The 13,737-nt window shown below is 34.0% G+C and overlaps 1 protein-coding gene across 2 annotated transcripts in view; it reads left to right on the top strand.

The window, feature by feature from the left end:
* Nucleotides 1-11,506, top strand: part of PRKX (protein kinase cAMP-dependent X-linked catalytic subunit) — a 55,410-nt gene extending 43,904 nt beyond the window's left edge. The window contains exons 6-9 of one of the 2 annotated variants that reach the window (XM_014884519.2): nt 2,215-2,272; nt 4,361-4,438; nt 7,237-7,385; nt 7,808-11,506. In XM_014884519.2, the coding sequence (XP_014740005.1) occupies nt 2,215-2,272; nt 4,361-4,438; nt 7,237-7,362 (262 nt within the window). In that variant the 3' untranslated portion in view covers nt 7,363-7,385; nt 7,808-11,506. Of the gene's footprint in view, nt 1-2,214; nt 2,273-4,360; nt 4,510-7,236; nt 7,386-7,807 lie in introns of those variants that run through there. The other variant, XM_088160177.1, reaches the window with a different exon arrangement.
* The last annotated feature ends 2,231 nt before the right edge of the window (nt 11,507-13,737 follow it).

Genomic DNA, 13,737 nt, shown 5'->3' with positions numbered 1-13,737 from the left:
GCTGTCTGAAGTTAGTTGTGAGCACAGTGTCTTGGATGTCAGCATTTCTTTCTTCCTTTTAACTACAGTATGCAGAACTGGATAGTCTGTGAATGTCTCTGCATCATTTGCTTAAAGCAAGTGCCAAGATTAGTTTGTCCAATGAAGGCAGTCTGCATCTTACCTTCTAACTCATCTGTTTTCTCTCTCTTCTTCCAGTAAGTCAGTATTTCAGCCAGACTTGGGTCCTGTCACATCCAGACTGTACAGTGTTTTAACTCTCCATTCTGAGGCAGCAAAACTATTTCCATCTCTGAACTGTGAGATAGAAGTGATAGGGATATGTACTACCTGAGCTTACAGGCATTGACATTTTTTACTCACTTAGCCCCATCACCCTCCCATACTTTTTACTTTCTGAATTTGTATCACTTCTGCTTTCCCTCCTGCTGCGGTGATGAAGTACACTCTTTCTTAATGCTTTTTTAAACCTTTTTTTTTGCAAAGCCAGTTTTGGAAAACTCCAAACGAAATGTCACCATTACAGGATTTTACTGATTACTGTTCTGGAGAATTAATGTAGAATTTGATTCTCCAAATATATACACCAGCATATCTATTGAATGAATTTTAACATACTTTTAAATTATTTTTTTAGAACCAATGTAATAAAGAACTACTAAACCATCTGTTATTTGTTTCAATTCAGTGGATATTTCAGTTGTCCAATGCAGCAAGTATCATCTTTAGTGACAACACTGTATCACCAAGAAAGCTCACCCCTTAACTGTTCTATGATGAATTTTTGAAGCAAGCCAAGAATGGTCCATGAAATGTTGTCTGGTTTTATAGGAATAGGAGTGTGTCTTAGGCCATAAACTCCATTAATCTTTTTGGGTTTCTGGATTACTTTTCAATACTACTTCTGTTTTAAGTGTGCTTGTAGCCATCTTTGTAGCCTTTTCCATAAGGAATGGTCTTCTTTGTGAAGTAGAAAGAGATATTTCTACAAAGGTGACTGTAAAAAGAGTTGGTCACATGATTTACTCTAATTCAAATATTGATTGTCTGGAACAATCATGAGAGTTTTTTAAATGGCTTTTTACATCAACTTTTTATTTGTATATCTGGTAATTTAATTTTTTTTTCCATTTGAATTTTAAAATTATATTCCTGCCAAATACAACAGCTTTTTATACAGTTTCTAGTACATTCAGTTCTTTCTGCATGCACTTTTGTGATTTCTAGATAGGTGACACAATGCTATTTTTGAAAGGGATAGTCGACATTACAGGTAGGGATGGAGAGAGGCAGGTGTGTCATTGTTATGTTTGTGTTCTTTTCTGTAAATATTTTTTTGTTAAAAAAAAGTTTCATATTGTTAAAAATTGGAACTAGCCATACTCTTTAATCTCCAGCACTTCATGCTGTACGTCATCTGTCAGGGCTGCTTATGATTATTGAAATAAGGATGGGTAAAGTTTTGTTCTTTCTTGTCATTGGTGCTTTATGCAACTAGTCCAGAATGCCATTTTTCTAAAATCAAATAGAAAAATAAGATTTGAGGTAAAATGTAACTATATATAGAAGTTAGAAGCCATATTTTTCTTTCAACTCATAAGTATTCAAGCTAATTCCATAAATCATGACACTTTTGTTTATGTCATAGTTGTTTGAGGCTTAATATTTGAAGTACTTTGCTATTAAAATTGAAGAGTTTTATGTCACTAAGCTTCTTTTAATCTTTTAAAATGTTGATGTAGCTTTACTTAGAACTGTTCAATGAACCAGTATCTTGGTGAGGCTTTTTGTTTACAGTGAAATTATAGATGTTACTAGTTTTAAGCAGATGAGTATCTCTTCCATGGTTTCTCTGGATATTTAGCATAAAGTTGCAGCTTTATCTGCTTTTTTTAATATATATTAGTATTGAATTCTGACAAACAGATTGGAGATCCATTTTGAGATTTAGAATTCTCAGCAAAATACAAAAACCGAAATGGTGCTACTTGGCAAGAGGCATGGAAGGAGAGAGAGAGATTTTTTCCTTTGTTTCTTGGAAGAATCTAAAAGAAATCTGCAAGAATTCTTAGATTTTTTTCTTGTTTACTCTTAAATATCCTAAAATATGAGGAAATGAATGGGTCAAAGGGAAGCATGTCTGTATTCTGGAATACTTGACAGTCAAATATAAATTACTTCTGTTTAACAGAGTACATGTTTTCTTTACTTCAGAGACCTTATTAAGAAGCTACTTGTGGTTGACAGAACAAGACGACTAGGAAATATGAAGGTGAGTATAAAATCTTTACTGTAATACAGCACAAGGTTGAAAGAATTCTGTTGAAAAGATACAGACCAGCTCTTCATAGAGTTTTTGTTTTTTATGAGCATGAAACAGATGCAGTTTTATATACATTACTTAAGTTATGCAATCCTAAATGCAAAGTTTAACCTGTATATTTCTGGTTTTCTCAAAACCATTCTCCTATTTGGATTAATGCTATTCTTTATGATGATTTCCCTCTCTCCTCACCACCACCCCCATCACCACCCCTTCATTAATGTGAAAACCTAGATTAGAGCAGAAACGTGATATTAAGTCCTGTAGTACAGGATGCCCCCTCATTTGGTTCTTTTTTTGTGGGGGTGTTAATCCCAGAAGGACCACTAATCAAATCTGAAGTCTAAAATTTCTTTTTAATTTTAATAATTTAGGAGTATAAGGATTGCTGTACCAATACCTGGTCATTGTCTTGGTGGGGCTGATTAAGCGCAGTCAAATACTCTTCCACCAGGAAGAATTATTTACCCTAATCTGAACAGATTTATGAAGAAAATAGATACTGAAATTAGATTGTATAATATTTCATTTCTTCAGAGACATCTAAAATTTTTATTTCTCTAGGCAAGTGATGTTGGAGGTTTGCTTTTTGGCCCAAATCACATTGAATAGTAAACATAGGTGAAAAAGGTAAAAGGTGCACAATCATCCAGGGTTTTCGTAACATATTGATATAAGTATAAATACTTTAACGAGCTGTCCAGTGTTTTCTTTTGGAGCTTTTTATGGCACAAATTTAGACTGGTAAGAAAATACGGGAAATAATGTTCTTCTTATCCTTCAGAATCCTTTGTAGTGTTTTTCAGGAGGATTTCTTAAGTTGAAAATTTTTAAACTCATTTACCAGTGAAAACTTTTATATCTTTGGACAGTTTTGAAGGAAAACAAGAACAAAAGCAAATCTTATTTAAACATGGGCTTTGGTAAATGTGTTTGACTGAGTTTTGTGTTGTTTTGGGAGGTTTTTTTTTCAGTCTGTGGTTGCTTAGGTTTGTTTTGGAGTTTTCCATACAGTTGAATATAATATCAAAAACGGCTCTAATTAAAAGCAGATTTTGGGGTGGGAGCACTCGCAGTTCTGTCTGAGTCTTCTACGATCATAAATTGGTTTAAAAAGATGTAAATCCCACTGAACATTCCCTGGTGAAGCATTCAGTTAGATCTGCTTTTGAGGGAGCTAGATGATATGGTTCTCCTTGATGCCTCATTGGATATGAGCATGGATAGTCCCACTCCACATAAATCTGAAGAAATCCAAATGTGTGATAATGCTTCATTTTGTGGAGCTGTACATGGTATAATCTTGAGTGCTGTGCTGTGATTAAGCCTGAAGCAGAGAACCAGCTGTTTTTCCTTAGTGCTTAATACCTTGAGAACAGGTCTGTGGTTGAAACAAGCTTAATAATGAAAAAAAAGAGACATTTTTGTTTCTTATGTACATAAATAAAACAGGCACCCCACAGAGAATAATCATTACAAGGCAAACACGCTTTTAACTGTATATCTAAAATGAAAACAAATGTTTTAATATATTTACTTTCATAACAGTACTGAGAACTTCTTGCTATCAGCATTAAATATCTATAATATTTGAAAAAACTATGTCCTTCCTGGGCATTATTTTTATTTAAAACACCATCAACCCCCAGTTATTTTCTTTTAAAGTGCAAGAATCAGAAAGTATATCTGAATAAAAGGCATCCTCTAAAATGTTGGAGAAAACAAAAGTAAATAGGACTGTACTGAGTGGTTTTGTGGTTATTTTAAAGCCTGTTGTTGATCTCCACTGTGTCAGAAGAATGCTAGAAAAAGCCTGAACAAACCCCAAATTAAAAGTAATTGGGTTTTATTGCTGGAACTCAGGACCTGCTAGGGAATTAACGCTACGAATCTACCCTTTAAAATCTTTTAATGGTTATCACTTGAAATGAAGAAAAAGGGATAGACTTCTTTTATATCACAGTCCTTGTAATGAAATACATGTTTTGGCATACATGTACCTTAAAAAAATAGTTACTTTGATTTCTTTCCTTAAAGAATGGAGCAGATGATGTGAAGAGACATCGATGGTTCAGGTCTATAGAGTGGGATGCTGTACCTCAAAGGAGACTAAAGGTACATTCTGCAAATACTGTATAGGACATCACAAGGAGAAATCATTGTTCATTTAAGCTGATCTGTTGAAGGTTTGTTGGCTGTTGCATCTGTGTGTTTGTGTGTGTATAACCACGTCTATATGCACACTTAGTAATTAAATGCATACTGGCCTTTTTGCCATGCAGAGTTAATTGTATGAATGTCTATTTGCATTTTTGTCTATATACAAACTGTCAAAAAAAATCCCTGCTTTAGTTTAGTGAAGTTGATTAGTTAATACAAAATTTAGTTTTCAGGTTTAGGATTTTGTAAGTGATTACTTGTTCTAAGTGGGTTTTTATTTGGGGAGGTGGAGGGGATTGATAATTTGTTGGTTTGAATTTTTTCTTTTTTCTTTTTTTCCTTGTCCTTACATATATGGAAGTATTTTACTCTGGGCTTTATATTTTTGTGCCAAGTTCAATTTACCTAAATGTTTTAATAAAATGTAAAGCACATGGAAGTAGGAGGAATAGGGAAGGTGGAAGAGAAGGATTAATGAATGTAATTCCAACATACTTTTTAATAGCACTGAATTCTAGTATTGTATGGTGGCACATGTTTCCCAAAGCTATCAACACCACAAAATGCTTTTTAAAATCCTTTGGAAATAAAACTGCCTTCTTTCTTTCCTTCTTTAGAGTTTTCTAACTTGTACAATTCCTTACAACAGTATTCTTTGCATTAGTTTCTTGCACTTAAATTCCAGGTAGATACTTTGAGTTCTTGGGGAAAAAAAAATAGAGACTATTAAAGTGTTCTTGATGTTTTCATGTAAACAATATCTAATACAAAGCTGTAGGTGACTTTCCTCTTTAAGAAAAATAGGTTTATAGTGTTTTAAATATTTGGGTTTGTTTTATTTTTAATCATTACTGCATCCGGTTGATGTTTTATGTCTGTGTATTGTAATGAAGTCACATTTTCATTTTTTCATATAAATTCTATTTACTGAAACATGCAAAGAACACAACCTGGATGATAACCTGCTTTATAAGTATATAAACTGAAGTTTATGGCAACCAAAGCAATAAAAAACAACTAGAATTAAAAATTATTGTTAGATTTATCATCAAGCGTCTCAGGTCTAAACATCCTTTGTGTGGCATTTTCATTTAAAAAATTAATTGAAAAAGAGTCACAATCGCATTCAGATTATTATGAATACAAAACTTGTTTCTTAATCTTTGTGATTAAGCTGGTTAATGGTTACATTAGGCTCTTAGAAGATGAGGTAGTGCTTAATTAAACTTAAGAGTAGGGATGTGAAGTGGATCAGAATTTTATTTGGTTATTTCTAGAGGCAGCTATGTTCTTCAGTATTTGTTTTCATAATTTCATACTGATGAAGAGATTGAAACTATGAAATGATGCACACAATGCTCCATTTTCCCTGTAAAAAACGTGAATTTGTCTATTGTATAAATGATGCATTTATTCATGGTCCTAATAAGGTCCTCAATATCATATAAACAATAGCAGTGGCTGAAAGAGAGAAAATAATTTCATTAGTCATCCTTTCTCTCTTTTCTTTTGTTTTTTCTTTCTTTCTGTGGGTCACTTCACACAAATGTTTTTTCTGCCAAAATGCTTACAGGGAGGAGGGGTACCAGGCACTGCCCACAGTGGAGCAGACAGTTCTCAGGGCAGAGTAGATTCTGCACATTTTCCTCAGCATCTGAGCAGTATTACTGTGACTGCCAGGCACAGAATAAGGACTCTGCTTTTGGCTGAAGGTTAGAAGTACTATCTTACAGGGACCCCATCTTTCCCATTGAAAACCTACTGATGATGACATTTTGAGAAGCCCAAAGGATCAGATAAGATCTCATGAGCTAGTGGAAGCCCGACTTTTATCTTTTTGAGGACATGCAGAATAGCATTTTGCCATACTTTATAGCTCTGTGGTATAACTTTGAGCCAGTGTAGTGATCATCTGTAAGGTTTTCTCATTTTAAAGTGTTCTGTTGGACTCAGCATGATACTTAATCTCTCAGTTGCTGAGAAGAGGATAGAGAGATGAATGTCCCTTGAGAGAGTAAAAGGTATTTGCCCTTCATTAGGACCTGCAATTAATGAAATGTTCCTGAAAGGATCTTTATCTTATAGTCTATGGCCAAAGTGTGTAGTATTCTCAGTGTTAGATTTAAGACAAGTTAAAACTACAGGTACTGTGAAGCTGATGACAAATACTAGAAATTGAAGGGATCCTCTGTGAAAACAAATAGAAAACTGATAACTTCGCTTGGCACCCTCAAGTTTCATAAAAACAAACCATTTGAATTAAGCTGCTTTTATAGCTGTCCTTGTGAAATGAGTTATGGTGAAGCAATTTCTTTACTTGCTTCAATTTTTTACTAGGTTAGGAAAAGCCACAGTTGGTAGACGGAGTTAGTAATTTCAACCTCTTTGAAAGCCATCAATCTATTTGAAAGCAGTGAAGAGGAGGCTTTTTTCCTTCATTATGATAGCAATTTCCCATGCTGCTCTGGAGATCCTTAGTTGAAAAGAAGCTAGTGCTGTATAGGTATCTGTATTAAGTGTATTAATTATCTAAGAGTCTTTTAACCACGTTATTTAAATGTAAAAAGTTGACAAAGTGTGAGAATGTGTATGTGATGCTGCAAGCTCCTTTCTCTCATGCCATTTGTTATTAGGGAAAAGGTGAACTGTAAATCAGTACTCCATTTGTTTAATAGATCTTTTACCGAATAGTATGATGGAGAGGAGCTCGTTGAGGAGACTACTAACATTTTTGTTGTGCTTCTTTTGACTAGCCTCCCATAGTGCCCAAAGTATCTAATGATGGAGATACTTCCAACTTTGAAGCTTATCCTGAGGATGACTGGAACAAGACACCTCCAGTACCTCCTAAAGATCTAGAAATTTTCAAGAACTTCTGAGTTTAACATCTGCACTGGACAAGGTACGTCCAAATGCCCTTGAAGGTGTGCACTTGAAAACATTGCAGATCTGTGAGAACCACATGCAGAAATTACATTTTCTGATTCATCATGGGTTGAAGTGACAAAAATCGCTTTCCTCACAGGACTTGGTTTTCTACAGTGATGAAGGTTTATCTGCATACAGATATTTAAGTCCTTCTGTCCTTAATTTTTTTAAAATAGTGTTAAAAAGAAATACCTAGATTGATTTGACAGATAAGGAAATGTAATAGTTCTTAACTGTAAGGTTTTACTACTAAGAACTCAGACTCTAGAGGAATAAGATTGTCAGCTTAATTCTGTACCCTGGATATTCTCTCTTACAAATGTGGTAGATTGATGCATGTTCCTGAGTTCAAATAGTCTACCTTGAGTTTTTTGTTCTTGTTTTTGTTTGTTTTAGAAACTGGAAGGAAATTGAAGTACTGAGAGCAAGTCTGAAGAACGATGGAGTTCAGATATAAAGGAAAATTTTCTTTGTGGCTAAGAATGATACTGCATTCAGATATGTGTATTAGTATATAATGTCAAAAAATACGGAGGCAGGAATAATTTTTTGCTGTAAACATTTGACTTTAGTTTAGGAAATTGTAATAATAATGATAGTCTGCTCTGAAGTAGACTAACTAAAATTATATTTTTAGGATTATTTTTTTTAACTTATGGTTGAATTAAGTTTCCTGCTATTCCCAGATCCTTTTTGCATAGTTAACTCATAGACTTAATTTTATAAGTTTATACTAAACTTGTGTAATTAAAAGCACAAATTAGTATATATGTATATAATGAACACAGTACAACTAAAGCACAGGAATTGTGCAAAGATGTAAATTTTTGTACTTTGCAGAGTCTATGATTTTTATTTTTCAAATAATGTTTTTCAAGAAGTTCTTTAGGAATAAAAGTCTTAAAAAAGGATAAATGAGTTTTTCATCATCTTATATACATTTTATAATTCTTTGTAAAAAACAAAAATAATTAAGTTTTAAAAAGATTTGTACCTAAAATTTCCAATGCCTCACACTTACAACCATAGTACTTGAAAGTAGAAAGACAATGGCATGTTTTATTGTTGTTTAAGATGCATCTTAATGCCTGATTTATAAAGTTCTGTTACAATTATGTCTTTGAAAACCAGAATTTTGACTGATTATACACTGTCTGAAATGAGATTCCTCACATGAAAACTCGCTGTAAACATACAAGTCAGTCCATCCTGATAAAAGAGCTTTAACTGGCTCTGACAGGAGTTGTTCCCTTGCAAGTTTGTCTTCTCCAAATGTAGAGCATGAGCCATAACAGACCTTTTTCATTAGTGAAATTGTTGTTGAATGCCGAACGCTTCAGAATATCAGAGGGAAGACTGAATATATAGTACAGCCTTATTTTTCTGCTCCTCCTTTTTTGAAAATGTCCTAGTCCCTGCTGCCAGCAATTTCATATGTACAGAGTTCAAACCTTAGATGCACAGTCTCTTTTTCCTCCTATGCTAACATCTTTCTAGCAGCTTGAGCACACTGTGTTTTGGAAGTATTTGCAATATCGCTTCATTTTAAGTAGCACTAAATATCAGTATGTGCACAATATGTATCTATATATATGAATGCACAGAAACATGAAGGTAGATTGAATATTAGGCAGAAACTTTTTCTAGGGGCTTTTTTTCATATTACATGTTGTGATACTTTTGTTAATATAAGGGAGTTGATTTTTGAAGTGCTTCAATTACAAAAAGCAATTACATTCTTTAGGAGGTTGTGGGTTTGGATAACTTCTAGTGAAATTATCATATTTAGACCAAATTTGTTTTTTTCTCAGAGCACATCTGCTCTCCGGAGTTCTACTTCTATGACTTATGGCTCTACATAATATTGTTCAATTAGATCATACAGACAGTTTTTTCCCAAAAACTACTCTCCACATTTTTGATCTGAAAGCGATAAGAAGTGTAGGTCGAAGATTTGTTTTTCTAAACTAAATCCTGAATGCCTACAAAGTAGGCATTCTAGTAATTGCTACTGAAATTACCATATATTTCATTTTATGGCAGATTAGTTACTGGAGTCTCCTCATGGAAAAGTGATAGCGGTTTTTTTGTTTGTTTAAACAATACAGAAGTGCTATTGAGAACCTGTAACTTCTAGGATAGATTATTTCTTCATAAAGCAAGTCTTACTTAAATAGATTGTATAACTCTTTGCAAAAATGCACAATGTGTAACAAAAATCAGGGTATGTCAAAATGATAATTCTGTAATATCACAAAGCTGTCTTGATGATACGCAAACAGAACAATCCATAGGAAATTACAGTTACAAAGTAGTGTAAGTACCTTAATCTCTTGGAAAAATGAATCTAGCCCACTATATTTATATCTGTGGAATTAGTTATTCTAAATCAATTGGAAACACTGAGACACATAAAACACAGCTTACTTTGTGTAATGGGGAGAAAAACAGCTTAGGAGTTTTCTTAATGTGCAAGCTTATGCTATTTTATGGACTCTGAATACCACAACATAAATTTCTTATTTGAAAATTTACATACTGAAACAAGAAAGTGTGCTAAATATAGGATTTTTCTTCAAATTTCAAAGCTGCTCTGTGTTTAAATCTTCGGATCTGGAAAAAAAAAAAAAAGTTGAATTTGAGCAATTTGCCACAGTGGCAGTTAGAAGTTTTGAATGCTTGAACAAGAGATAGTGGATTTTCTTTTTATGAATCTTATCCATTGCTGGCAGTGGATGCACTGACACTCATTGTGATGGAGACTAAGGAAGTGAATGCAATGTTACTAATAATGATAATCCATTGATTTTACATTGTTTCCGAGCCATGTGTACACACACCAAACTACTGACCTCGTCAACATGCTTTCTAGTACAAAACCGCTTTCGATTCTTTTTTAATAAAAATACTGAACTAAAAAATAAAACCAAAACATTTTTGAGACATTATTTTAAGTGATCAGTTATTTTCTCTATAGTCCTGAACTTAATGAGGTGTTAGTACCTGGTTTTATTTATTTGCACAAGTGAGTCTGCTTTAAGTCTTTACTGGGACTTCATGGCCCACTGATGTAGTTCTGAGTGCTCATGCAGGTGAACACTGCACTAAGAATTCTGGATTTATGGATTTTTTTTTAAGAAGACTAGAATATTTTTGTTCATTTCTGTTAAAGTAGGATGTTCTCTGAAGTTCATTTTATTTTGATTCCTTCTGTTAATGTGTACTTTTACATATAGACTGTTGTCTTGCAAGAGAGCCCATAGGCCTTTGGTATTCTACATCAGTGAAGCAAGAATGTTAAACATTAAAAAAACAACCTTTATTTTTGAGTTTTATATATATATATTTTGAATTGCCCAATCTGAGGTTTTAAGTGATAAACATGAATTGTAAACTCAATGCCTTGTAACCAAATGATATAAATACTTCATGATTTCAATGAAGAACATGCTGTAGATTTTTCTGTAAATGAGCTTGATCAATGAATATGTGTGCTACTGAGCTTTAACTAATGTGATCTTCCACTGTAGACAGTCATTGTTATCGATCAAATATAGGTACTAAACTATGTTTAAATGGATAAACAGGGATTTTACAGTTTTGAAAGCAATGAAGATATGGCTGTTCCTCAGCCCATCTGCTTGCCATTCAGAAGAGTTGTGATGCAGTGCTTCCTATGCTATAGAATTATTTTTCAGCTTTCAATGACTGTAGCATGATTCCTTTTTGTACTGTACTGTGTACAGACTTCCCATGTTTTGCACTTTTCTATGGCAAACCTTGACTGCTTTATAAATACTCTATTGTGTAGTAAGTAGTGATAGTAGTAGCAGGCGTTTGTGTGCTGCGTAATCAGTTTGGACTGCTCGACTTGCGAGGTTCACTTGGGCTAATGTTGTGTGTTGCTGGTTGCTTGTTGTAGCTCACATGTAAGTACTGTTCAAACTACAAAGTCAGCCCTCATTGCACAATGAAAAAAAATCACTGTGATCTGTACATAAACCCTAGTAAAACTTTATTGCTGTTTAATTTAATGTAATATCTGTCAAATCTGGATTCATTTAATAAACCTTTATATCTTTTCAAATGTTTAAACCTAGTTTGCTTCCATTTATGCTGGGAGGAGATTAGGGTTCTTCATCCAAGAAAACGGTGAAGGGGAGATGAGAGGAGTAGGAAAACAACTGTTTCTTCTTTTCATATTTTAAGCCTCCTCAGATCAAGACACAAGTGTTGGAACACATTTTAGATGGTGTCAAAGAAGCACCAGAAAGTACATTTTCAAAACCATTTCAGGTAGTGTATCAATAATCAAAAGTGTTAACTTGGACTTCTCATTAAACTTTGATTATATGACCCTAATTGCTTTGGCATTTTCACAACTTAATGACCTGAACATTGTCCAGAACACTCAGTACAAATGCTTTCTTTAAGCATTGAAAAATATTCTTACCATGTCAGGCACACCTAACACCCATTATTTAATCTTCCATCAAAACTTGAAAAGTTCATTTTAAAACAAAATTCGTTTGTGTTAAATTCCTTTTCTTGAGTCAAATGCATTTTATTTCTTATCCCCTAGATGTCATAATCTGGTGATAATTACATAGTCATAGAACCTACTGGATACAGTTTGGACTAGTTAAGGGTTCACTTTCTTAAGACAGAATATTTCTTTTTTTCTGCCTGGCTTCATTCTAAATTTTGTGCATTGATGTTTTTCTCTTGTTTCTCTTGTAAACGACTATGTCACTATGTCAGCTTCAAGAGGCTGCTAATGGAAAGTGAAGGAACACTGCAGTGAGCCCTGGCAAGCTTTTAGTCATGTCTTTGATATGAATTAAAAGAACTTTTCAGTTAAAACACTGGAAATTTTTGAATGGTAACAAGAAAGGATTTTGTTTGGCATCTTGTTCATACCCTAGCCATGTGGTGGAGTTTTTGTTTATTTCTCCTGTGTGCTGTATCTTTTTTTGAATTCACATGTAACTCCTTATCTTTTCCAATAGAAACTATTTAAAATATGCTTTTTCACTCATTCAGGGCAGGTAGGTTTTGTTGGACCACGCTCACTACCCCCAAATCTCTCACTTCATGCTTCATTAGGCCTTTTTAGGGCAAAACACACTTAAAACAGCATTTGACAATAGACCACTGTTCTGTGACCCACTGTTAACCAGTAAAGGTATGATACTGTAAGGAATGGTAGAAAGCAACTGGCACTGTTATATCTGGATCCTGCCCAGTTTTTTGTGAATCCTTCTATAATTCACAAATCGAGCCCTTCTGTATGCAAACCCCTGCTAGCTGCTTCAATCTCAGCTTCAGAATTCAGGCAGCTTTTCACAGGGAAAGTAAGAGGCTCTTCTGCTGCTCTCAGTAGAAAATGACTCCATGCTGTCTTCCATGCCCCCTTTCCATCTACCCTTCAAAAAATCTTCACATATGAATGTATGTCAAGCTTTGTGTATATCCTTGAAAGCAGAAATACTGTAAAATTTTAGCAAGGTGAATTGTACTATTTTCTTTCTATGTATCCAAATAACTTTGCAATTTTGTACAATCATATTTCAGACTTACTCTATGTAAAGTGCAGCAGTCAGTGGGGCTATTATACCAACTTTGACTTAAGGTAGGTTTATCTGATTCACTGCATTTGTTTCAATGCCAATGAGTTGCTCGGGCAGTTGAGAGTCTAACATCTCTACCTGCATGTGTAGTTCAGGCCACTGAAGTCTCTGAGGCACATCCCAAAACTGATATGCAACCTTAATCGCCAAAAATGCAGGCCTGTCTTACTTCTAGTATACAGAACTCTAAGGTGCCATGCAGATGGTGTCCCTACTGTACTGGTTTTTAAATAATCAGAGTACAGATAGATACCTCAAAAAGTGTAGTCTGTGTAAGATTAAACAACTAACCAACTTCAGATTCTTTTTTTTTAGTTTGTTTGTTGAGTTTTTGGTTGTTTGCATATTGTCTCTATTCTGGACTATTGTAATAAAGCAGACAAAAGAGTGGGAGAAAAATATTTTGGGAAAACAAATAAGCTTGAATTGGACTTTAGTCCAAGAAATAATGTGATATGCCTGACCAGTACATACTTGCAAATGCACTTCTCTATCACTAACTGTTGTTGAAGAAATGGTGCCTGTTTAGATTTATGCTGGCTTTTAAGCTAAAGTTCCTGTTTTTCTCAATATTGTATCCAAAAATGTAGTTTTGGGAGTCAGAGTTTATTTCAACTTTAGTCAGTAATCAGTCTAGTTTAGAGACTCCTTGATATTAAAATGTCTTGGCTGGAGGACAGTGCTTTACAATCATCA

The sequence above is a fragment of the Sturnus vulgaris genome, chromosome 2 (genome assembly GCF_052056855.1).
Source record: "Sturnus vulgaris isolate bStuVul1 chromosome 2, bStuVul1.hap1, whole genome shotgun sequence".
Taxonomy (NCBI): Eukaryota; Metazoa; Chordata; class Aves; order Passeriformes; family Sturnidae; genus Sturnus; species Sturnus vulgaris.
The sequence above is the reverse complement of the archived record's forward strand: the minus strand, read 5'-3'. Positions and strand labels throughout refer to the sequence as shown.